This window comes from Pecten maximus, chromosome 5 (assembly GCF_902652985.1).
Source record: "Pecten maximus chromosome 5, xPecMax1.1, whole genome shotgun sequence".
In the NCBI taxonomy this organism is placed as follows: domain Eukaryota; kingdom Metazoa; phylum Mollusca; class Bivalvia; order Pectinida; family Pectinidae; genus Pecten; species Pecten maximus.
This window is the reverse complement of record NC_047019.1, coordinates 24,529,527-24,556,133: the sequence shown is the minus strand read 5'-3', so window position 1 is coordinate 24,556,133 and position 26,607 is coordinate 24,529,527. Positions and strand designations below refer to the sequence as shown.

The following is a 26,607-nucleotide window of genomic DNA, read 5'->3' as shown; positions in this document are numbered from 1 at the left end:
CACGTCCGTGAATTTTAGCGTTATTTTGCATTAAATACAAAAAAAACTTAATAGACGTTTACATTGCCGACGTTTGCTTGTATACTTATTTTGATATTTTATTTTTCAGAGCTAATTCGACCTAGTTATTTTTACGTGATTCATGTTACTAATCAGTTGATCTCCTTTACATTTGACCTGTTACTGAACAGCCTAATGTATTATCAACATACTTCTTACACACATGTCCCTGACTTGTATAAGTACTCACTGATTACATAATAATACATCTGATCAATTACTAAGTCTTACTCATTGTGGAAGTGTTTAGTGTTCTTTTCCTGGTAAACATTTTATTCAAGATTTTATTGAGTTTTCTTTTTTCTAGGACATTTTTTGTTTGTTTCAATGACCATAATTATTAACTAATTGGGTATGATTTTGTAATACTATCTATGTTTTATGTTCACAGGGAAATGCCGAGGGAGATGGTCTATTCACGCGTGCTTAGGAGGTAAGTATATAGAAACTTCTTCCTATACATAAACCAAAATCAGTACAAATTTACAACACAGAATGTAAAAGAAATGATATCTAGATACACTGCGCAACAAATCTACATTACATGCATTCGCCCTGTATGAACTGTGGCGTGTTTAAAATAGATTAATAAAAAATGGGAACGAATTTGCATTTCTTTAGAATCAGACGGGAACAAATGGAATAAGTCAACTCTGTTTTGCATTCTCCATTAATTTTCTAGTTGCTTTGATATCACATATGTAAAGTAAAATGGTTCCGTTGTTATACTAATGGGGTTTAAGCTCTCGCCGCGCGCACGTGATTCCGCGTGAATAAGCATTGTGACTATATAGAGACAGACGCATAAACACCCAACGTGCTTTAAGATCCTATACATATTGCCATATTCGACGACCTTTATATCTTATGCCTACAGTTAATTTTGAACAACAAGTCCTATAGGCAAATTATCACACAATAGTTTTCATAATGTAAAACCAACCATGAATTGGTCCTATACCCAACAGGAACATAACAAGGCTTAAAACAAGGCTGGAAAAAGCATCACTCTCCCGAACTATTTCAAAGAACATATTTTCCCCCAATTAGTCCCAATTGTCTGTTTAAACCTACGTCAACTAATTATTTAAATGACGCTATCAAAGCCGACAGCGGGCGTCTGCTCAACAAGAATGTAATGTTCGCCAAGTGTTACCAGGTAGGGCAAAAGACGTGTGTGTTATTCCCAACATCAGTGACAGGCTGGCTGATTTCTAACCACTGAATGGTTGGAGAAGCGATGAAGATTTAAATAAGACAGCGTAGGGTATGCATTTACAAACAATGAACGACAAAACCGTACATTATCACAATACGAAAAGTTACAAACATCGTAAATGTATTCAAACCCACATGTCGTGGAATCACACGCATCGTTATGTTCCTGACTTCTAGCAATCCCGAAATAATTTCAAGTTAAAGAATGGATGGGTCCGATTAAAACTTTTAATTGATTGGTAACATTATGCAATCAAAATTACAATACATTGGTAGACATGATAGATGTTTTGGAGTTTGAGCTAAAAGAGAATCTTTGATTAGGACGTTACTATCGATAAAGTGTCTGAATAGTGTTTCAAGGGATACACTGTCCAGTAGTAGGTGTGTGAGATCGAAAGCAATCGCAATATCCAACTGTAAATTACATAATCCTGGTCATTTGCTAACCTTTGCCACACTTTCGTCTTCAAGACAATCTAGTGTCAGGAAAGCAGCATTTGGTTCCAGAGTCGGATCCCTACAGATCGTTACAGGCCGAGCTTCATTGAATAAGGTTGTCTTTATATGGCAGTACATAACAACATGCCAAAATAATGACGACAGTATATGTAATAATACATATCTTTTTTTGGAAAAAAGTATAATGTTATATGATATTAGAATGTCATTTGTGAAGGGTTTCAATGTGCTGTAAATGAATATATCGCTTGTCAGTCATTTAACGTTATAAAACAAATAATGGGTTATTGGTCCCATCCCAAACAACGAGACCGTAGGACAACTTTAGGGTTAGACGATGGAATGAGGAGATTTGGAAAATATTTTCTTCACACCAATAGCTATGAAGTCGATGGCAGTTAAAATGAGCATATGATCACGAAACTTCCATAAATGCTCTCGTAAATAGCATGTGTATTCCGCAAACAAAAGATAGCACTTAAGATATACGAAACAATATCAGTCTCTCTCCCAAAGGGATTTAATTTACTGCCTTCGTATTTCGACGTAACATCTTTGAATTATGGCCGTATGGTTGGCATCCATCTCTAGGCCAATCCTTGGCAGATGGTGCTCTATGTATCACTATCATTCCCGGTATCGTTTACTTCCGGAAGAGTGTAGTAAAGTTAGCGTAGTGTACGTGTCAGCGCAAACCAGGCTAATAAGGCATCACATGTATTCATTTAGAATCACGTTTTGTTGTAATTGATATGTGCTATAAATTATTTCATCTTAACCAAAGTGTTGGCAGTGGTGTCGTAAAAACAGTCCGTTCAGTCCCATACTTGGTTCTATCAGTTTCCTTCATCTTACGCCATCAGCATCGACATGTGTGCAGTCTATTTACGTTGTAGTCAATTTGGTATGGGAACCGTTTATAATGTATTAAATAGACAGTAATATGTCTTGATGGCATTTCTTTCTTGCATGTACTTGGTGAAGGTTTATTTGGTTTGTGGAATAATAGATAATTCTTCTGATTTTAAGATGAAACATCATTCATAATGTTTGAATTAATAGAGGGGGCATTCTACATGATAAAAACTATGTTTAATCGGAACTATAATATAAGTCAGTTTTCATGCTGAAATCTTCACCATGACCAATTATATCTTTAAAATACTAGACCTGGTAACGTCCTATAACGTAAGAAAGGAGGATATGTAAATATATTATTTGGAGTAAAAAGGGAAAACGATGCCCATGTTTTATCGGAGGTGACGCGATTTGAATCAGTATAACGTCCCAATGATATACGATATTATTGGTAGCTATTTTATCTGTTTTTAAAGACTTTCCTTTGTTTCAATCAGAATGAGTTGGTGGTATCATGCTACAATGAACACATACTTGCCGATTATACCACTGTCTGAAATAAGATATTAATATCGCCGTGTTAATTGGAACATAGAATTAGTTTCATTCCGCAGTTTCTAAGTAACAACAATTGTACAAACAACCGCTCCTCCGTCAGTGACAATCGTCATGCCTAGAACCGCACTAAGTCCGTCCATTTGTGTTTGTCCACAATGAACCCTAATTGTAACATAAATATTGAAATTATCTTAAATACATCACGAGGTAATAAAAATAGAAAGTACTAAAGTACGTTCAGGATGACTAATTATTTACCCGAATCGTGACCATGGTGGAATGTTGAGTACCGACTACTTCTGTATATGTCGTGCGATATCCTAGACACATCTAACCATGTACTTATATATAACTTATATCGTTAATGATCAAACAAACATTTTCCGTAAGCAGCCGATCATCCTATAATCCATTTCAGAGTAAAATAAATGACATTTACTTAACTGCATTTTGAAGAATTCCATCAATTATGCATTACACATAATTTCGCATTAGCGGAGCTCCTAGGATGTCACGCATCAAAATGTATATAGATAAATTGATATAACAGAAGTTGTAAAAGAGCTTGGTAAATACATGCGACAAGTGAGATAAATGTTAGAATAATTAAACGAATCTTAAGTGAGTAATAAAGTAAGAAATGGATTATTGATTGCACTGGAACTATTAATATTGAATTAAAATCATTAGGCATAGTTTATTTGATTATGGGAAAGAACACAATGGTGTTACTAATATCGAAAAGGCATTAAATGTATTTAGAAAAAAAATCACTGCAGAAGCAATCAATCTATATCTTAGCTGTGGAGTAGATACACAAAAATAACCAGAGGACCATATATCAGGATTCACGTAACTAGAAGCAAGAGAAAAAAAATCACCTCAACGGTATCTACATAAAGGGTTAAATGTGTCCAGTACGGATTAACAGTCTTTACATCACATAATGTATACCAGCAGTTAAAGATATGAAGTAAGATTTTAGATAAAAATGATTATGTATGTCTGCCAGGTGCTCGCTAATAACCGAAGATTTAGGGTTTTGAAATTGAATATCATCACAAAAATGATGGCATTTTTCTAGCTGATAAATGTAGCCAATGACATTCCCTGCTTTGCAAGTACTAATTGGTGCATTATTATTAATTTGGCATGTATACTCCCTATAAATGATTAATATGAAGGTGTTGCGGCCATTTTGAAAGGGTTATTTTGCTTATTTGTCAGAGAGATAATAAAGTTGCAGAACCAGGTGCATTAAACTGCAAAAAATATATACATATATACATTAATTTTATTCCTTGTAGGCCTCATTCATACAGACAATCGATTATAACTAGATAGTAGAAGAATATCCCCACTTTAAAGAGCACGATTGTCCTACAGATAAAACGAAATATAAATAAATTATTTCGTGGATGAATGCAATTATGGCGAGAAACCGGAATTCAAGAAATAGAACGTGATTGAATTTGACCCAGAACAGACGCTCATTACGAATTATTGTCTCGAGTTGCTAGCAGTGAAACACAACATGCTGGTAGAGTAAACGTATATTATGAGGTCAAATGATTCTAGAATAGTTAAATGTATTATATGTGTAGAGCAGCTGTATAAAAACATCTAAATGTACCGTACTTGTGAATATGAGAACAAAAGACCATGTGACATACAAAATGTACCTACTAACGTGCATGATTATTTGAAAAGAAATTGGAAATATTTCACATATTCATATTTTCATGATATATTTCAAATCAAATATTGGTTAATGCAGTATCCCGAAAGAGAAAACATTGTATATATAAACACATTTAATGCTACCCTGTGGAGCAGTTTTATATATTGTTTACAAAATATTTAACGATCAATTACTGATTAGATTCACGCGCTTCCTTTAAGGTTAAGACAACGTCTGTCTATAACACACCTCACACGCACAAAGGAGTGACGTTTTTCGCTTGTTTGTGCGTAATGCATAAGACCCATGAGAGAAGAAGCCTGTTGTTCGAAATGCCCTAAGATATAGAGCTTACAATGTATATTACTTTTAACACGTTTCACGCAAGCCGAGAAGTTTCTTTAACAGAAAGCATTCGTTATGACATGTACGCGTGTATGAACATACTATCTAGAAATCGGTAGAAAGACATCTTCTCTGTGTTCTTTATTCTGTTTCGTGATCGATAAACGAAGTCGATCCAGTCAAAGACCAGATCAGAAAACCTGCGTAGATACGTGGTTTCGCATTTAATTCTCTTTTTCAATTACATTCTCCTTTGTTCATTTATAACTTCCTCTTAACATGAACGTAACTAGCATTTCCATCAGTGATATTTTCTTTTTGTGTTGTCTTGACAACCTAACCCCTGGTATTCTTTAATTGTAAAATGTTTTGGACAAAACTCTGTTTCTGTTATATGTCAAGCCTATTAGTATTGTTAAACTCCTTACAACATAATCATCCATGTCATTATATCGTCGACTAACTTTCTGTACTATGATGATCATTGAGGAATTACTGGAGTAGTTGTAGTATAAAGAATTTGATAACATCATACCCACACTAACAGTGAAACATAAATCTCCATCGATGTTTCTGAAACGACATCGTCTGTTATGGACAGTTACATTTGTTCCTTTATTATCTCTCTTTTATTTTGACTTGAATATACTTTCTGATGGATTCCTTAGTTTTTTGTTTTTTGTTTTTTGTTTTTTAATTCCTTTTGAAAAAAGAAAAACATGATATTTTCAATTGCACATTCGCAATATTTGTCTATGTGTGTTTGACAGATCGATGTAGCTGTCTTACCCAATTGTATTTAACTTAAAAGGACGGAATATCGAAACCAGTAATTTCATAAATTGGTTAATTATTTTAAGCTGTAATAAATAAGTCATATAAAATCATTCGAAGACCCTGCTTAATTCGAAGAAAAAGTTCTAGTTTCAACAATCATAAATCTATATAAGATATATTCGTGTGAATGTCATGACCACCACCCCCTCCTCCCGATTCCCAAAACGCCCTCTCATACACACATACACACCCTAACTCACCCAACCCCTTAAATAGAGATAACTAGGATAAAGCAAAATAATTTGATACGTCCTTCTTTTATCACATCAAGGTTCAGCGTCAAGGTTCTTTTCTGTTTGGCCTCACCTTTCTATATGGATTATGGCTTTAATTGAATTATGACCAGTGAAACAGTGAAAACTAGTTTTTACACAAATGTTCGAACAAACGCAATTACAGCAATGAATACTGAGAAGATAATTTTCACGGAATCACCCATGGAGATTAAAACTACCAATTACCACTGCCGAGTGTTTACACTAAGTATTATATATGATATATAAATGTTTGATCAACCCTCGAACAAATAATGTTCCTATCTTTACCGAGTTATTTTTTTCTTGAAATTGGAATCCCAGCAAACAATCTCGCCCAGTTATTCGCTGAACATAGTGTTATATACGTGATAGTGATCTCTTTGGTGACATGTCAGTTAAAATGGCTACTACATGAGGTCGGCCACATACATTGTTTACACTGGAATCACTACACGTTTTCTATTAGTTCAGTACTACAGTATTTCGGGTTAAAGACGTTTCGCATTCCTTAGGCAGTTCCAAACCAAGGAAAGTAAAGCATATATATTTCGTACATAAAATGAGGCTTGTAACATCTGTGTCTAACCAACTTTAGAACATGAGAGTGACGTTCTGACTCACGTGTATATGTCCGATCGCCTCCTAATGCTATGTTAAGCTGTATTCTAATTCGCGTACCTCCATAAAGGTCGATAGCTTAGATACTATAACACATGTTCCTAGCAACATATCACTTTACATGTTAGATTATATTTGATACATGTTCTATTGCAGTTAAACAAAAACTGTATCGTCTTTGTTACTAAACATGATAATTGAACAAAGCAAAAGTATTGTTGAGTGTTAAAACAGAACAGAGCCAAATTAATTTATAATGAGGCACATTATCAAAACCATGTATTACAATGCATAAGTATATCAGGGTGCGTATTTTTCCGAGAAAATACCATTAATTATGTTGTTCAATATCTGACTTAACGCGTAACAATAACAAGATGTTGTTCGGGATATATAAACAAGCAATATATCGTTGTTAATATAATTATACTTATATCCGTAACTTATCACGATCGATTCAGGAATATTTCTTCTCAGTCAGTATCAGATCTTCATGTGATTCATATATTTTACCTGGATGACTTTATTCATTATAGCATTTTAAGACTGATAATAATACCATTGGCTCGAACCTAATAAGATGACGATACATTTGATTTATCACTTTATGATTATTTTTCATTGTTCTTACATTATACATTGTACCAAGATAACCTAACCAGTCACTTAACAGGTTGGAGCATAAGAAGCATATAGCTTTCCGTAAAATCATTGGGATACAGTTATATATAAGTTAATCGAGATTCACGAGGCGGCCATTGTCAACAATGGACATTCCATACTGTAGAATTAAATGATTTTTTGTACCGGTAGTATATGATCCCTTACACAGGCAGTGTCCTCGCGATCTTGTCGGACGTGAGAGAGCATGTCTTTCCGGTATCTAGCAATGTAGAAAAGATTAACCACAATCTCCGATGTCACATTACCACCTCTCAAAGTCTTAGTCAAATGCCATTACAAGATAAACGTGTCATCGTTATATTCCAACCAGAATCGCCAAAAGACCCGCAAATAAACCGAGACATCCGATTCGTAAAGGTCAAGTTTATTAAACACCAACTTTCACAAGTGTATGCTTCATTAAGACAGGGGTAATTGATACAAAAATCAAGGATCATGATCGAAATAATTTTATACAGTACGCTTTTTACTCTAGACAAGATCATCTGCTGATTTTTATTTCCCTTTACGCTGACGTTTGATATCCTGTTGCTATCATGATCTGCGTAACCATATAAGCCGAAATACCCCTATTAATGTTTTTTAATCCTCGAATAACGTATATTAGCAAATCAGGTGACTTACTTCACAAGGCGGCTCGAAAAACTTGGGGTTTTTTTTGCAAGTTTAAATGTATTTCAAATGTTACAGTTATTTGTTAGAGACATAATTCATTGATACACGCTCGATGCCTCCCCTGTGGCAGTCGAAACACTCTTTATGAACATTTGACACAGGCGTCAACATGTTAAAAATTGTATTCTTTTGATAACTTGTTAACATAATAATACATTGGTTCACAGCTGCAATTACCAGCGCAACGGTTGATTTAATTGTTTTTGATGTTCTCGTTGATGGAGGCCTATCGCATGATAATTGTGACTATTTCCTGTTCGTGTAGAATTCACGACTTCCTGTAATAAGTTCTAACTGAAAATTTAAACATAAAAAGATTTATATAGAAAACCTATTACAAGGCTTGTTTTGTTCTTTACATAATCTGAATTGAATGAGCTCCGATATTTACAAACTAAATCTTAAAGAAACAGGAAAACATAAAGGGAGATAACCTTGTTCGATATTTGTCGAGAACAACGCATTCTTGTAATTTCATTTAAAATAAGTAGATTGAACAACATAATATGATTTACTAGAAAAGCGTCTAAAATCAAAACTTTTAAACAGAATGCTGATCTATTTCTGCAATGCCTACTGGTGTTTGTCCGCTCCGTTCTATCATGAGATATTTTCAATATTCATTTAGCAAGAATGCTTTGAAAGCAACTGTATATCTTGTGTCAGAGGCGAGGGAACACTATATATGTGTATTTTATTACAAGTAAAAAGACCGTTGAATGTAATACAAATAACGTGGCCCGCTGTGGAGGAAAATCTCAGTATCTGAGTAAGGTGATAGAAATACAAACATAATTCACTCATTAAAACAGTAACGGGCTAATATATCTACAGCCTGAACTAGGGAGACATATCATGAATTATCTAACTTCCCGGTGTTAAGGGTTCCTGTTGATTAACAAAGCAATGCTAATACTATTCATGGCCGCACTTATTAATGTTTGCGTTTAAAAAAAAAAAAATAAAAAAAAATACGCAAATCTTAATACATAATCGGCTATTGATTTTCAATGACTTAATGTTACCGCGAACACAACAAAGTCAATAGCACGCGAATACTAGTAAGTCTGCAGTATACATGTACCACGTTTCATTTTGTTCTATTACGCATGTACCATTGTCTTAATATCTATCGGTGACTAAGTGCATTGATTATTTCTGTTTCCAGGTAACGGTAAAAGGTCAGGTCCCCAATCAGCATTACCTAACAGTGGGGGAAACAGTGGACTTTTCTTAAAAAAGTTACTTTTACGGAGTGACGATCCCGCATCAGGTTCAGACAATTATAACGACATGGACAGTTTTTATCCTCCCATCGTACAGGATACTGAGGAAGCCATGGAAATCCCAATGGTACTGGACAACCCTGATCTCTCCACGGAACAGCTCCAAAAACTCTCCGATTTGGTGGACGAGTTGGTAAGCCTTCTCACGTCTATCATAAATAACTCTATATTTCTTTATGTTTCTCTTATTGTTATCGTTTTAGTGTCAAACCTTAAGCTGTTTCGTTCACATTCAAGATTTGTATTCCACAATTCTAACAAACAATTTATCCTCAAGAAAAGTCTAGACATTTCCAATACCGTAGACATCATCGTTCCATATATTCATGTGTAAAGGCAATGCCGTATATGGCTACTGCCGCAACATCCGTAACTGTCGGCTCCTTACAGTTAAACTTTGGTTTAGTAAAATGCAATATAAGTCAAATAAGATCTCTAGCTATTTTATATAAAATTGTTACAAAATAACATTTTATATAGTATTTACTCGTCAATCCATGTCGCGCCTCCTGTGGTGTGATAAGATAAACTGGTAAAGTATTTTGGGGGCAACAAGGGCATGAGAATAAGTTCAATACAGTTTAAACAATCCAATAGAAAAAACAAACGGAAGAAAAACATAAGCAGACCCCTGGCCAAATCTAAACACAATGTTTAGGAAGAGTTATCTTTTCAAAATCCGAGTAATTACAGGCAATCAAAATAAAAACCATAGCAGTGACTATGAAATCCAACGGCATTACAATCAGCGTCACGTATGTCGAGCTGCATATCGCTTAAGGAAACTTAATGATTCCCGATGATGCCAAAACTGAACAGTTCTCCGCTGCCCTCATCAACCCGCATCTGTCGACGCCTTGGGCTATTTATGTCGTAAGGATTATTTAAAAGATTGATATTCACTGCAATTGAAACAACAACTATCTCGATTTTGGTACAACAAATATATACATCTACATGTACATGTCCTTTGAAATAGGTACCAAGCGTTTGGTATGGTATGTGGGTTTTAAAGTTACCACGTATAACGGTCATTATAATTCATTCTAATATAGGAGATGACTATGTGTTAAATTTAGCCTCCTTTATGTAACAAGTATCAACATTATCCCCATCCGAAAAGTCATCCTATGTGGAATTGTTATTATCCAGATTATTACAAATAAACCGCAATAGTTCTACAATTTCCAATTGCCGGTTGGAGTATAGACACTTGATATTTCGTATTGTGTTTATCGGTAGAAGCTTCGTATTGTTAAATCTAAGCATTACATTATAGCTTCCCCTACAATCTCCTCACTGATTTGCTATAACCGTACTGACGGGCATTAATTGAAATGAAATTAATACCGATCGTTACAGGTCTGGGAATCACCGAGACATTCGGATATAATTTGTGATTGCATTAACAACAAACTGATTAGTCTGCATAAACCTACAGTGTAGATCCGTTACGACTTCGCCATACGCTGTCGCTATTGGATAGAATAGATAATGGTTAGTAGTGTTAGTATATAAATCATTTTTGCCAGTCTTTGCTGGACATGAAGGTCACCTTTCGGTGTCGATGCTTGCTGTTTTGATCAATATTAATATCTCATTTTTCTAACCAGATATTCATTAACTGGCTTTACAATATTGATCCCTTATAGCCTTCTAAACACTGTTTATCATTACCACTGGTGTTCCTGTTATTTGACACCGCAGAAACAATGGGTTGATTCGCCACCCGGTTATATTATCTATAGTACCACAAACTTAGACAATCTGAGGTTTGGTAAGAAGTTCTACCTGATTTAATCCTACACTACTTCCGTATTCTCACATTACCAATACATAGGGCCATAAAGCCTAACTCCATGGTTAACTTCCTGCACTATCAAATATTTTCAGTATGAATATTGCAGAGCCAACAATTTTCAGCTTCACGCAGGAAATACTTTCGAAACTCATGAAATCATTTCCGGTTTATGTTTTGATATCTTGCTTTGTGTTGATGCTGTCGTTAAATGTTTTTTTCATAAAACATCAAGTGGTTTGCTGCATAATATAATATGCGAACACCATGTAACACATTTCCCATTGACGATAGTAAAATTTGAAAACGGTGACCTAGATTTCCTTGACTCTCGGCATCCACGTTTCACCTATAGCTCGAAAGATTCAAATGTCATCTCATAAATTAGCCGCTGTATTGACACTGAATTAATCCCATAATGTCAATTTGGGTCACGGCTCGAATCAGCGATCATACGTAATTGCCTAATTGAATGTCCCAGTTGATCAATGGCGTCGTTAGCGAGATTTGGAACCTGCTTTGTTCATATGATGACTTTCTACGACATCTTATGGGAACATTTGGCTCCAGGTTTATGCTTGCGGCTAATACCTTGGTGTGCGCTTATAACAATTTTTTTGATCTTATTCCATCCGAACATGCGATGATAATGCTATAATAATTTTGTAATCATCTGTTCCCGTTTATATCACATATCTTGCCTTGGTTCCTATATAATTAAACACCGTGGTCCTGTGTGACTTAACATTCAAACGCCAAAGCTGATTTTGGATTTAAGCTTAACCTCCAAACGTGTGAAACATAGAAGACAATTTATAATACTATTTACTTGCTTATTGAGTCCTAGTTGATTCTAGAAAATAAGTGTTGAAGATATGGGAAAAGCCATCTTAGTTACAACATTTTATTTTAAGTTCTGTAAAGATTTCTTGTTGAAAATAAGTTGAACAACTTCCTTAAAGTTACGAAACGTTGGTGAAACCGAGATAAGAGATGTACATGTAGTTGTATTTTAAAATTCCTTGGCGATCCAAACAATGATATTTATAGATGTTACACAAAAAGTGGTTGCTGGATATAGTTTTTATTTCACTCTCTTAGTTATATTTTAAACGCTACAAAAGACACAAGCTTTAGTGTCTTTAGACCAATTAAATAGAAACTAACGAAGAAGAGAAGTAAATACCATATCCAAGTCCTGTGACCTGTTTCGACCAAGTCGGTAGAGAAGGGATTGAGATCTGGTTTGCTGACATATACAAATAAGTAGTGAAATTATCAAATGTAAAAAGTGCATACTTTTTATGAAAACAATTTCCTAATTTAACACAAATTGATTTAGACAGGAACAAATATATGACAAACCCAAGTCTGCAGTTCTGTAGTGCATAATCGAAACAATCGCGGACTATATGACCGAACACTGTATATACTGTTGCTCCATGTTGCCTGCAGCCCCCCCCCCCCCCCCCCCCCCCCCCCCCCCCAAAAAAAAAAAACATAAAAAAAACATGTCTACCAATCACTGTCACTGTCGAAGATCGAGACCGTTGATCTGGGATGTGTCTGCGAGACTGCCCTGCTATCAACGTTTCTTATAAATGTGAGCAACTTTTAGGGAACTTCTATACAATAATGGAAATGTATTCTGTGCGACAGATATTGTTTCAATCGGTACCTTTTCTCCGAACAAATTTGAAAGGAATCTTGACTTTACTAACGTTACCAACAGTTTTCATATCTGACGCAATCAAGCCGTAAATATCATCAAGAGAACAAGTAGAATAAGTCGTTACATAGATCATATTTTGCGACGGGTGAGGACAACGCAATAATTGCCAAAACCGCAACAGATCAAGCTTTAGTACAAGTTTGTACGTCAGGTCACGGCCTGGACAAGACCGTATTACATTGATGCTATTTCTGGTGATGTCAACAAATTATCACCTGATTCGAAGCACATGACAGTAGTTCGGGTCAAAGTTCCAAAATCTCAATCAGTCAAAATACCGGAAGGTCATATACAACTCGATATATTAATTTAACTGTCAGCACGTTTACACTATGGTCCAAGATTGGTATAACACAGCGTATTGTGCTAGAAACTTGATGTACAGATGGGAACCACAATTAAAGTGAATAGCTCTGTACGATCACAGCATATCTTGTGCTTTGTCACATTCATGTGCAAACTAAGATGTTAAGATAAGTCTTACAAGGTATATAAAATTAGTATAGTGTTAGTATTAATCATTCTTGTTGGCCCGGTGCAATCGCGTATCAATAGGTCGGAAACAGGTCACCATGGTAAAAACACGTGGTAAGGCAGGTGGTCTAATAACTTTTCGTGTAATCCAGTGTGCTATTACCGTCGATTCACGACCACCTCTCTGACATGTTTTTGTATCCAGTTAAAAGGAAAATATATCAGCAGTCACTCCCATCCAATCAAACTCATCCCATCCCATCGTCACCCAAAACACTTGTCGGATACATATTGTCATTTAAGCGCAAACAGACAGTACAATGTTATCGATGTGTGCCAGTTTTAATTCAGAATGAGTTATTTCTTGGCTATTGGAATAACAGTTGAATATTGAAATCTGTTAAACTTATTTGATGTTCTGTTCAAATTTTGATATTAAATCTAAACGATCTTCTAGCAACAGCTACATTACATTGTTTTGGTATTATTGAGATTGAAATTTTATGGTACTATCCTCTAGGAATTCTTGGTGAGGGAATTAGAGGCAATTAAATGTTCAGGTTTACTAGTAATCTCATATTTATTAATGTTGAAATAATGTTTCCTCAGAATACATGAAATATATAACACCCTCGGGACTCATCATATAAACATTTTCAAGCTCCTGAATGATGAGTTGAAGTTTGAATCGTGATCAACAAATAGTCCATGTGCTATAGAAAAGTCCCATCTATTCCAAGCGTTACTGTGGCATTGATCACATGCTGATTAATGGCAGAGGCAGTTTTGGGATACCAGGTCAATAGAAACAGCAATTAGTAATATTATCTATGGGATAGACTCTGACATTTGTCTTTAATACATGATTTCTCTAGACAGGCCAGAACACCTTAATTAGTAAAGTTCACATAAACCAGACAACACTTCCATATTGATACAGGCAAAAAAAAAAAAAAGTGTTAACAATTGGTTAAATGAGACAACAGGTATTCTTTCCTTTCACAGCGATGCAGGTACAATATTTCAATACATTTATGAATAAATTTACATTATTAAAAAGTGACACAAACTTTTCTTCCAGAATTGTTCAAAAACGGCTACAGATGTCAGCTAGGCATCTGACATTTCCTTATTACACTTTTTATAGATCCATCATTTACCTTTAGATATAAATGTCATTTTGGTGAATAAAAGGAGACAAGGAAGTGATGTTTTCAAGGAAGCCTTTTGATATGTTAACGGCATTCCGATAGGTTAGATACCTTTACGATAATATAACATCCTTCCGAATAGCTACTATGTTTACACGTCCCAGTTGATTCGATATTCAAAGTTTTTTCCATTATCACGATTCCCGATATAGACAACTGACAACATACAACTAAGTTGTATATTAAGGGTCATGATTTAAATTACCCATGAGGAGTTTTATGATCGACATCATCATTTCATTTGGAAATATTATATTTCCTTGTGTGACATGCTTGATGCCTGTTAATATATGGTTCCGTTGTCACCACCCTAACTCTCATGTAAGCTTTAACCTGGATTTGACCTAGATTTGTAAGGCGGGTGTCGTCGATAAGGCAGAAGACACTTAGTCCAACAGACCATTATGTCTTAATCTGTTTTTTACCTTATCGAGTGTCTCCATGCAAATCCAATTTGTTCATAATTTGCCACAGATTTTGAGTTAGAAATACGATTTAGTTATTCTCTGTGGTTTCTGCTGCGTTTTGCTTATAGTAGGTGTCATGTCCTAAATGAATAAAAAGTAAAAACAAAAATTTAATGAATAAGCATAGTGTGCATATATATATCCACAAATGACCAGTCAATATATTAATAAATATTAACAGTATAAAGACACCAAGGGCGATTTTAAAACGCATTTGGATCCTGATAAAGCTCTTCTAAAATATATCACTAAAACCGTACATTTCAATTTAACATGTCATTTTATTCATGGTTTTCAGAATTCTACCTCTGCTTTCGCATTTTAATTTCACTCAATGAAACTTTGAATTTCCAAATATCAATACGTAACATTTGATGTTGAATTTCCAAGTTTCTGTTCAATGAGAAATCTTGCTTAGGTCGAAAATATATCTAAAGATCAGTTCCATTTTTTTGGAAATTTTACTGAAGATGCTTTCCAATTCTTCAACTCCCTCAAGGGCCAACCACTTGTCACTGTCTTTGTTTAAACAATATAAAACTGAAGAAAATATAACAGAAAAATTAAGAATTGAAGCACTATTAACATGTTCTGCCTTCTACATTAGCGTCAAACACACTGAGTTTACTGCGATCAGTACTGAAATATAAGTAATAAAAATAAGAATTTATATTGATTAATTCCTACAACAATATAGAAATTAACGTTTCATGATAATGTGCAACAAATATACAGTTTACATAATATCCGTATAACCTCATGCCCATTTATAATGCCCTTATGAAACACGACCAGCAATGCCAGCTAGGGCACTATCGATTCTCGTGTAATGATGATCCATTTCAGTGTTGAGGATCGTTTTCATAGTCTGTACTTTATCATTTCATAAAATTTGATTGTGTTAAATGTTCCAAACTAGCTCTGACCAGCTAAAGTTCTATTCGATATTCTTGGCTTGATAAACTAAGTAAGCAGCATAGTATGCATAAATCCACATAAAATGATTTTTTTTTAATCTTGGGATCTCGACCTTGTTTGCCGTCAAGACATCAAACTGATATTTTATCATCAAAATTCGATTAAGTTATATAAATCAAATTACATCAACGTAGAGAAAAAAAAGCGATCCTTAGTTTGGTATATTTTTATTGCGAAATCAATAACTCCTCCAAATATTAGATTTCCATATCTATTAAGTTTTTATGATGCAATGTTTTCATAACGAAAACTTCCCTTAATGCTAAAGATTATGTAACGACAGACAAACGATTACTTCACTACAGACTAACTATTACTTCACTACAGACCAACTATTACTTCACTACAGACTTACTATTACTTCACTACATACTAAATATTACTTCACTACAGACCAACGATTACTTCACTACAGACTTACTATTACTTCACTACAGACCAACTATTACTTCACTACAGACCAACTATTACTTCACTACAGACTTACTATTACTTCACTACAGACCAACTATTACTTCACTACAGACCAACTATTACTTCACTACAGACCAAATATTACTTCACTACAGACCAACTATTACTTCACTACAGACCAACTATTACTTCACTACAGACCAAATATTACTCCACTACAGACTTACTATTACTTCACTACAGACCAACTATTACTTCACTACAGACTAACTATTACTTCACTACAGACCAACTATTACTTCACTACAGACCAACTATTACTTCACTACAGACTAACTATTACTTCACTACAGACCAACTATTACTTCACTACAGACCAACGATTACTTCACTACAGACTTACTATTACTTCACTACAGACCAACTATTACTTCACTACAGACCAAATATTACTTCACTACAGACCAACTATTACTTCACTACAGACTAACTATTACTTCACTACAGACTAACCATTACTTCACTACAGACCAACTATTACTTCACTACAGACCAAATATTACTTCACTACAGACCAACTATTACTTCACTACAGACCAACTATTACTTCACTACAGACCAAATATTACTTCACTACAGACCAACTATTACTTCACTACAGACTAAATATTACTCCACTACAGACTTACTATTACTTCACTACAGACCAACGATTACTTCACTACAGACTTACTATTACTTCACTACAGACCAACTATTACTTCACTACAGACCAAATATTACTTCACTATAGACCAACGATTACTTCACTACAGACTAACTATTACTTCACTACAGACCAACTATTACTTCACTACAGACCAACTATTACTTCACTACAGACTAACTATTACTTCACTACAGACCAATTATTACTTCACTACAGACCAAATATTACTTCACTACAGACCAACTATTACTTCACTACAGACTTACTATTACTTCACTACAGACCAACTATTACTTCACTACAGACTAACTATTACTTCACTACAGACTAACTATTACTTCACTACAGACCAACTATTACTTCACTACAGACTAACTATTACTTCACTACAGACCAACTATTACTTCACTACAGACCAACTATTACTTCACTACAGACTAAATATTACTTCACTACAGACCAACTATTACTTCACTACAGACTTACTATTACTTCACTACAGACTAAATATTACTTCACTACAGACCAACTATTACTTCACTACAGACTTACTATTACTCCACTACAGATCAACTATTACTTCACTACAGACCAACTATTACTTCACTACAGACTTACTATTACTTCACTACAGACTAAATATTACTTCACTACAGACCAACTATTACTTCACTACAGACTTACTATTACTTCACTACAGACCAACTATTACTCCACTACAGACCAACTATTACTTCACTACAGACTTACTATTACTTCACTACAGATCAACTATTACTTCACTACAGACTTACTATTACTTCACTACAGACCAACTATTACTCCACTACAGACCAACTATTACTTCACTACAGACCAACTATTACTTCACTACAGACCAACTATTACTTCACTACAGACCAACTATTACTCCACTACAGACCAACTATTACTTCACTACAGACTTACTATTACTTCACTACAGATCAACTATTACTTCACTACAGACTTACTATTACTCCACTACAGACCAACTATTACTTCACTACAGACTTACTATTACTTCACTACAGACCAAATATTACTTCACTACAGACCAACTATTACTTCACTAGAGACCAATTATTACGTCACTACAGACTAACTATTACTTTACTACTGACCAACTATTACTTCACTACAGACTTACTATTACTTCACTACAGACCAACGATTACTTCACTACAGACCAACTATTACTTCACTACAGACTTACTATTACTTCACTACAGATCAACTATTACTTCACTACAGACTAAATATTACTACACTACAGACCAACTATTACTTCACTACAGACCAACTATTACTTCACTACAGACCAACTATTACTTCACTACAGACCAACTATTACTTCACTACAGACTTACTATTACTTCACTACAGATCAACTATTACTTCACTACAGACCAAATATTACTTCACTACAGACTTACTATTACTTCACTACAGACCAACTATTACTTCACTAGAGACCAACTATTACTTCACTACAGACTTACTATTACTTCACTACAGACCAACTATTACTTCACTACAGACCAAATATTACTTCACTACAGACTAACTATTACTTCACTACTGACCAACTATTACTTCACTACAGACTAAATATTACTTCACTACAGACCAACTATTACTTCACTACAGACTAACTATTACATCACTACAGACCAACTATTACTTCACTACAGACTAAATATTACTTCACTACAGACCAACTATTACTTCACTACAGACTAACTATTACATCACTACAGACCAACGATTGCTTCACTACAGACCAACTATTACTTCACTACAGACCAACTATTACTTTACTACAGACCAACTATTACTTCACTACAGACCAACTATTACTTCACTACAGACTTACTATTACTTCACTACAGACCAACTATTACTTCACTACAGACCAACTATTACTTCACTACAGACTAACTATTACTCCACTACAGACCAACTATTACTTCACTACAGACTAACTATTACTTCACTACAGACCAACTATTACTTCACTACAGACCAAATATTACTTCACTACAGACCAACTATTACTTCACTACAGACTTACTATTACTTCACTACAGATCAACTATTACTTCACTACAGACCAAATATTACTTCACTACAGACCAACTATTACTTCACTAGAGACCAATTATTACGTCACTACAGACTAACTATTACTTCACTACAGACTTACTATTACTTCACTACAGACTTACTATTACTCCACTACAGACCAACTATTACTTCACTACATACTAAATATTACTTCACTACAGACCAACGATTACTTCACTACAGACCAACTATTACTTCACTACATACTAAATATTACTTCACTAGAGACCAATTATTACGTCACTACAGACTAACTATTACTTCACTACAGACTTACTATTACTTCACTACAGACTTACTATTACTTCACTACAGACCAACTATTACTTCACTACATACTAAATATTACTTCACTAGAGACCAATTATTACGTCACTACAGACTAACTATTACTTCACTACAGACTTACTATTACTTCACTACAGACCAACTATTACTTCACTACATACTAAATATTACTTCACTAGAGACCAATTATTACGTCACTACAGACTAACTATTACTTCACTACAGACTTACTATTACTTCACTACAGACTTACTATTACTTCACTACAGACCAACTATTACTTCACTACAGACCAACTATTACTTCACTACAGACCAACTATTACTTCACTACAGACCAACTATTACTTCACTACAGACCAACTATTACTTCACTACAGACCAACGATTACTTCACTACAGACCAACTATTACTTCACTACAGACCAACTATTACTTCACTACAGACCAACTATTACTTCACTACAGACCAAATATTACTTCACTACAGACTAACTATTACTTCACTACTGACCAACTATTACTTCACTACAGACTAACTATTACATCACTACAGACCAACTATTACTTCACTACAGACCAACTATTACTTCACTACAGACCAACTATTACTTCACTACAGACCAACTATTACTTCACTACAGACCAACTATTACTTCACTACAGACCAACTATTACTTCACTACAGACTAACTATTACTTCACTACAGACCAACTATTACTTCACTACAGACCAACTATTACTTCACTACAGACCAACGATTACTTCACTACAGACCAACGATGCTTCACTACAGACTAAATATTACTTCACTACAGACCAACTATTACTTCACTACAGACCAACTATTACTTCACTACAGACCAACTATTACTTCACTACAGACTAACTATTACTTCACTACAGACCAACTATTACTTCACTACAGACTAACTATTACTTCACTACAGACTAACTATTACTTCACTACAGACCAACTATTACTTCACTACAGACCAACTATTACTTCACTACAGACCAACTATTACTTCACTACAGACCAACGATTACTTCACTACAGACCAACTATTACTTCACTACAGACCAACTATTACTTCACTACAGACTAACTATTACTTCACTACAGACCAACTATTACTTCACTACAGACCAACTATTACTTCACTACAGACCAACCATTACTTCACTACAGACCAACTATTACTTCACTACAGACCAACTATTACTTCACTACAGACCAACTATTACTTCACTACAGACTAACCATTACTTCACTACAGACTAACTATTACTTCACTACAGACCAACTATTACTTCACTACAGACCAATTATTACTTCACTACAGACCAATTATTACTTCACTACAGACTAACTATTACTCCACTACAGACCAACTATTACTTCACTACAGACCAACTATTACTTCACTACAGACTTACTATTACTTCACTACAGACTTACTATTACTTCACTACAGACTTACTATTACTTCACTACAGACCAACTATTACTTCACTACAGACTAACTATTACTCCACTACAGACCAACTATTACTTCACTACAGACTAACTATTACTTCACTACAGACTAAATATTACTTCACTACAGACCAACTATTACTTCACTACAGACCAACTATTACTTCACTACAGACCAACTATTACTTCACTACGTATCAGCTTATACCTAGCATTCATATATTCATTAATTAGGCCATTGGATTTCCTAAAAGTGTGTTTTATAGTCGAATTCTTCCAATTGATGGCAATCCGCATAAAATAATACGCAATTAGATTGTTAAGGCATTGCTTTATTAGAATTTTTACTATCGATAGTTTATGCATTTTCAAACCGTTGGAAAGTTTATGGCTCGTGTTGTTTCAATTGGAAGAAATTTCCCCTGTGTGGTATTGCGTATTACATAGTCGAGTCGATTTATCTAATTTCCCAGGTGTAGATTTTTAACAAACTCTCGCGAGAACGTGCTGTTCAAATACGCCTTGCCAATTATCGTATTGCTAGTATTAGACTGTTTTGTATCGTCCGGCGCGATTCCGTATTAATCCAAATATAAGATATCTGCACTATCTGTAGACAATCTGTAGACATTGATAGACATTCATTACATCATTTGCCTCTCACTTGTCTTCTTTTCGATGAACTAGATACCATATAGATCTATTAAGTTTCGGACCGAAGACCTTACTGCACTCTGAATGCACCGAACATTATTTCAATTCGTTATCATTTTAAAACTTTGATAAATAAAACAGGTTTTTTAATTGTTATTTTATTTTCAAAATCAAAAATTATTGCAATCGATCACGCAAACATTTCAATTTTTACTAAATAGAGGATTTGTTTCAAATTGTACGCCCGCGCTCTATTGTATTCCAGTGCATATGTAAGTATCTAGTGTAAGAAACTAAAGGTATAACTGTGTAATTTTTAAATGAATTGTTCGATAAAGTGTTCGGATTGATATTTATGTTCTTATCTTCCAATAGTCTAGCCATTGATAGCATATTAGATAGACGTTTTGAAATATTTTAGCCATTAGTTGTCTTGCCATATTTTATCTTTTAGATAAGACCTTTAAGGTTAACCTTCTCAACCATTAAGACATTTGTAGTATTAAAAATGGTTATATGTAGTCGTATACTATACCTTTAAATTGACCGACTCATCATTGTGTGCATAATCATCGTTTACTATTTAAAATTATTAGCTATTAAAAATAGCTCGTATTAGCTTCACCATCGTTAACTTGTGAGATAAAAGTGTTAGATAAAACTGATAACCTCATCAATTAGATTTCAACAGGTGTCCTAACTGTACACTTTGTCAACAGTGGCTGGTAATTCCATCATCTGTATTGACCAAGTGGTACATTATACCTTTAAAGTGATAGTATTGTTTTACAAATATACATTAATGGTAATGGCGTTTACGATTATAAGACATATCAATGTGTATCTATTTGTTATCAATATTTTTTTAATCAAGAAACCTGAATTCCATATTTGATTTGGTCTATTAAATGATATAACCGTCAAAGTTACCTGTGTATTCACATAATTTGTGACACTGATTAGACTAGATAAACAACCCTTCTCTGCAAAACAACCTAGTTCGAGAATTTAATTCCAAACACTCAATAGTCTGTAATGTATATTGTCACTTTTGACACAGAGTTTCTGCAATTTTCGGTTTCCTTTTCGGAGGGGGGACTTTTATTAATCAATAAAAAAGAGTATGCTTAATACGTACGGTTCCATACCTGAGAACAGTCTTATTAGAGACGGTGTATTTTGCAGTAGGGGAATATATCACTACGTGGATTATTGGGTTATTGTCAGTAGTACTAAAGGTGGTTATATATACGACTCACTGTTCCTCGTGCTCCAGCGTGAAGTAGCAAGTTATTCCGACCATAGATCAACAAGTGTTTGGGGGATAACTGTTAGCAATAAATTAGTTCCAATTGGGCGCTAGACATTCCCAGCTGTTGACGAGAAAAGCAATAAACGCATTCATGTATTCTTGTCTTTTGGAAGCTTGACTTAACACTCAAGAGACGAAACTAAAGCACCAAGCCTAGTTTAGTTCCTCCTAATTGATTGCGGACGAGAATTGTTTGGACACGTGTCTTATAAATGAAAACACCCATCTATGTTGTTCTGAAGTGACATATAGGTTCAAATAGCATACAAATAAGAAAAAGTAATCAATGCATCTTGATGGTAAATTAAAAATCATTTTCAGTATTCATTTACAATATTGATTGACTCTAGTCTTCAAGCGTTCTTCCCCCGCAGAAAAGTTGATAAGCATCGATTGAGTACCACATTAGGATATGGACGGTTGACGTTTCCACATAGTTTGGAATGGTCAGCTATTTGTCAATAATGAAAGTCGAAAGCTTTCATCACTCTTGTGGAAATACTGCCAGCAAATTAGACGGAATAGCTGGAGTGCGTGTGTTTTGACCCATACGACTTTGTGACGTTTACGGACATAGGTTCGAACCACATGATTAACTTGACCTCTCTCACTCTGTGCATCTGCACGGACATCTTAGTAATTTGGATGCTACATGGAACTATCATATCAAAACGTTAAATCCATCTATGAATGAAAGAGGACTATTATTGGTTCCTGTAGGAGTTTTACTAAACATAGCAACAGCTAAAGCACGTTGATAGAAGTAATTTTCACTCTCAGGAAATCTAAGCACATTACCTTACTAGGCGCCAGAAATCTTGAATTAATAAACGTTGTATCAAATTGGTTATTTTTTATTAAAATTCCTTCTGACATTTGGTCTAAGATGTTAAATCTGTGGCTCTGGTCTGTAATTGATACGCTATCCGGCGATGTACAAAATCGTCTGAACTATCGTATCATCAATCAATTGACGCTAGATGATATCGAGAAAGCGTCTATATCATCTACTCGATTGGTTATTACTGTTGTACATTTGAGTAGGAAGCACATGATGAAATGCCACACGCACATCGCACCGTCTTCACACCAAATAACAGCCAGGTCCGGATAACGGAAACATCAATAATTCCGGAGTAGTCATCGGTTCATTAGTAGGCAAATAGAGATGGTGCCTCGTAAATCAAAGGGATATGCCATCCCGCTGAGTTTTTTAGCAAAATTTGTTCCAGGAAGATTGAAACTTGTGACACAGTGATCCCAACATGATTCCGAGAACATTAGAATCGATTACTTCATCATTTATCTAATTTATCAACACTATCGGGACAAAGAAGTCACGATATCTTATATATGAACTGTCTACTTTACTTACATGTGCATATATATCAGTATGTATTGATAATTACGTTGGCCCTACATTATTCTTAACACCAAACTGCCCACTCTCAGCTTGATTTCACTCCGACTGTGCCTAGTTGTATGTGATTTCTTACCGTTTATTTCAACAGAATGTTAGTCATATCACTACTTGTATAAGCAAGAAAACTAGATTTCTTTTTTCCTTACGTTTTGCAGATATACCGGAAGAAACTGCGCTCTCTGAGTGATGAAGCTGGTCTTGTATAATACAATGTGTGACGGAAGTGCCTGTACTTGGCGCAAGACTCCGAAGATCTTTTCTACTAAAAGCTCAAAAAAGATGCAGTTTTCCAATGGACCTATTGTTTATTTGATTTTATTTAAGTATTTTCAAAGGACAAAACTATCGTATATACTTCACAGTCAGTAACAGAATTAGATAATTAAGTGAGAATTTGTTTTTTCCAAACAATTATCACAACTTGGAGAATAATAAGACGTTAATACGCCATACAGTGAGGACGCATTCTCATCTGTAGTTAAGTTAGATTAAAGTGATCAGTCATTTTTATTCAGAAGAAACGATCCAATGTAAGAAAACATATCATAAATACAGACAAATACGGCCGTAAGCTGGCTATGTCTTTTTTGTCTATTGTTTTCTCTTCCTTTTTAAGCATGTATGTCATTGGGTAAAAATCAATTTGGTTTAAAAGTTTATTCTTGGAATTCTTAAATTTGATTTTAAAATATAGGAGGAAACGATGAAGTATGTTAAACAATAGTTTTTAAAAAATGATAATAAAAATAATGCATTCCTAAATTTGTTTTAATCTGGTTTTGGCATTTTTCATATTTGCTGATTATGTATAAAAGATCTGTTATCACATGTTTAAGCTACTATGATAAGGGGATACAAGTTGGATGTAAATACACCTATCTTATTATCATGTGTTCCCCTGTATAGACAAATAATAATGTTTATTTGCATTAACCCATAAGATGTTGTGTACGTTATGAAATGTGTTTTTATATATTTTCAATCCCATGAATGGAGCGTTGCAGTCCTTAAAAGCAGCTTTCAAACTCTACCCTCTTACTTGCATTAATAAGCTAACTGATCTTTGCGGTTTTACAAACAGAAATAAATGTAACACCGGCCCATAAATGTTTCTTTGACATTCAGCAACAATGGCTAAACATGTTTTATCTTAATGCCAGTCAGAGGTGATCAAAATTATATTATATCGAAAAAAAGTAAGATGTCAATAATACTCCATGGAAGTAACAAGTATTAGTCGGTAGATAACCAGCTCTCATTTGTGACAGGCTTTACTTGTTTCTTATAACCCTGCAAATGACACGTGAGCGCGCATTCATGCACTGAGTCATATCACGTGCATTAAACAATATAGGGTATTCTAAGCAACCGATTGTCATCTGTTGCATTCGCTTGTAAACTAGCACGGTAATATTTTCATATTTAACGATACCAATTTAAATAGTAGTCTATATTTAGAATGATACATTATAAGCATTCCTGAAGATTGAAAAATATTTTGCTATTTTAAGACATATTTTGATTATTCCTGTTTTTTCTTTGTTCTTGCCGAAGAACTTTGACATAAATGACATTAATATATTTCTCTATTTTTCGAATAAAAGCTGTGTCTTGGAAAAGTGTTTCTTTTTATCATGAATTTGTTTAATTGAATAAACACCATGCATGTATTTCCTAGCGTTGTAGTAGATATCTCAGGAGGTTAAGTGGTGAGTGTTGAAAATGAGGACAGAAACAAGTCGGCAGTTTCCATGGAAAATGACGCTGATATGCTGGATATGTGTGGAAAAAACTCCTTTCCCTCCAATTCCCATCGAGTCTGTCATGATATACGGAAAATGGTTCGATGTCACACAGGAATTATTATGAACACTATCCATACAGTTTAAACTCACAAATATTAGTAACTGGTTCAATTAGTATTTTTTTCACTTTTGTCTGCATCTGCTGCTATAGTGATAAGATAAAAGTAAATAAAGCATT

At 34.5% G+C, this 26,607-nt stretch overlaps 1 protein-coding gene across 2 annotated transcripts in view; it reads left to right on the top strand.

Moving 5' to 3' along the window:
• The window catches only part of LOC117327615, a 39,492-nt gene extending 13,198 nt beyond the window's left edge, over positions 1–26,294 (top strand). For both annotated transcript variants that reach the window (XM_033884670.1, XM_033884669.1), the window contains 3 exons: positions 452–493; positions 9,422–9,672; positions 24,780–26,294. In XM_033884670.1, coding sequence (XP_033740561.1) covers positions 452–493; positions 9,422–9,672; positions 24,780–24,830 — 344 coding nt within the window. In that variant the 3' untranslated portion in view covers positions 24,831–26,294. The remainder of the gene's footprint in view (positions 1–451; positions 494–9,421; positions 9,673–24,779) is intronic.
• Positions 26,295–26,607: the final 313 nt, after the last annotated feature.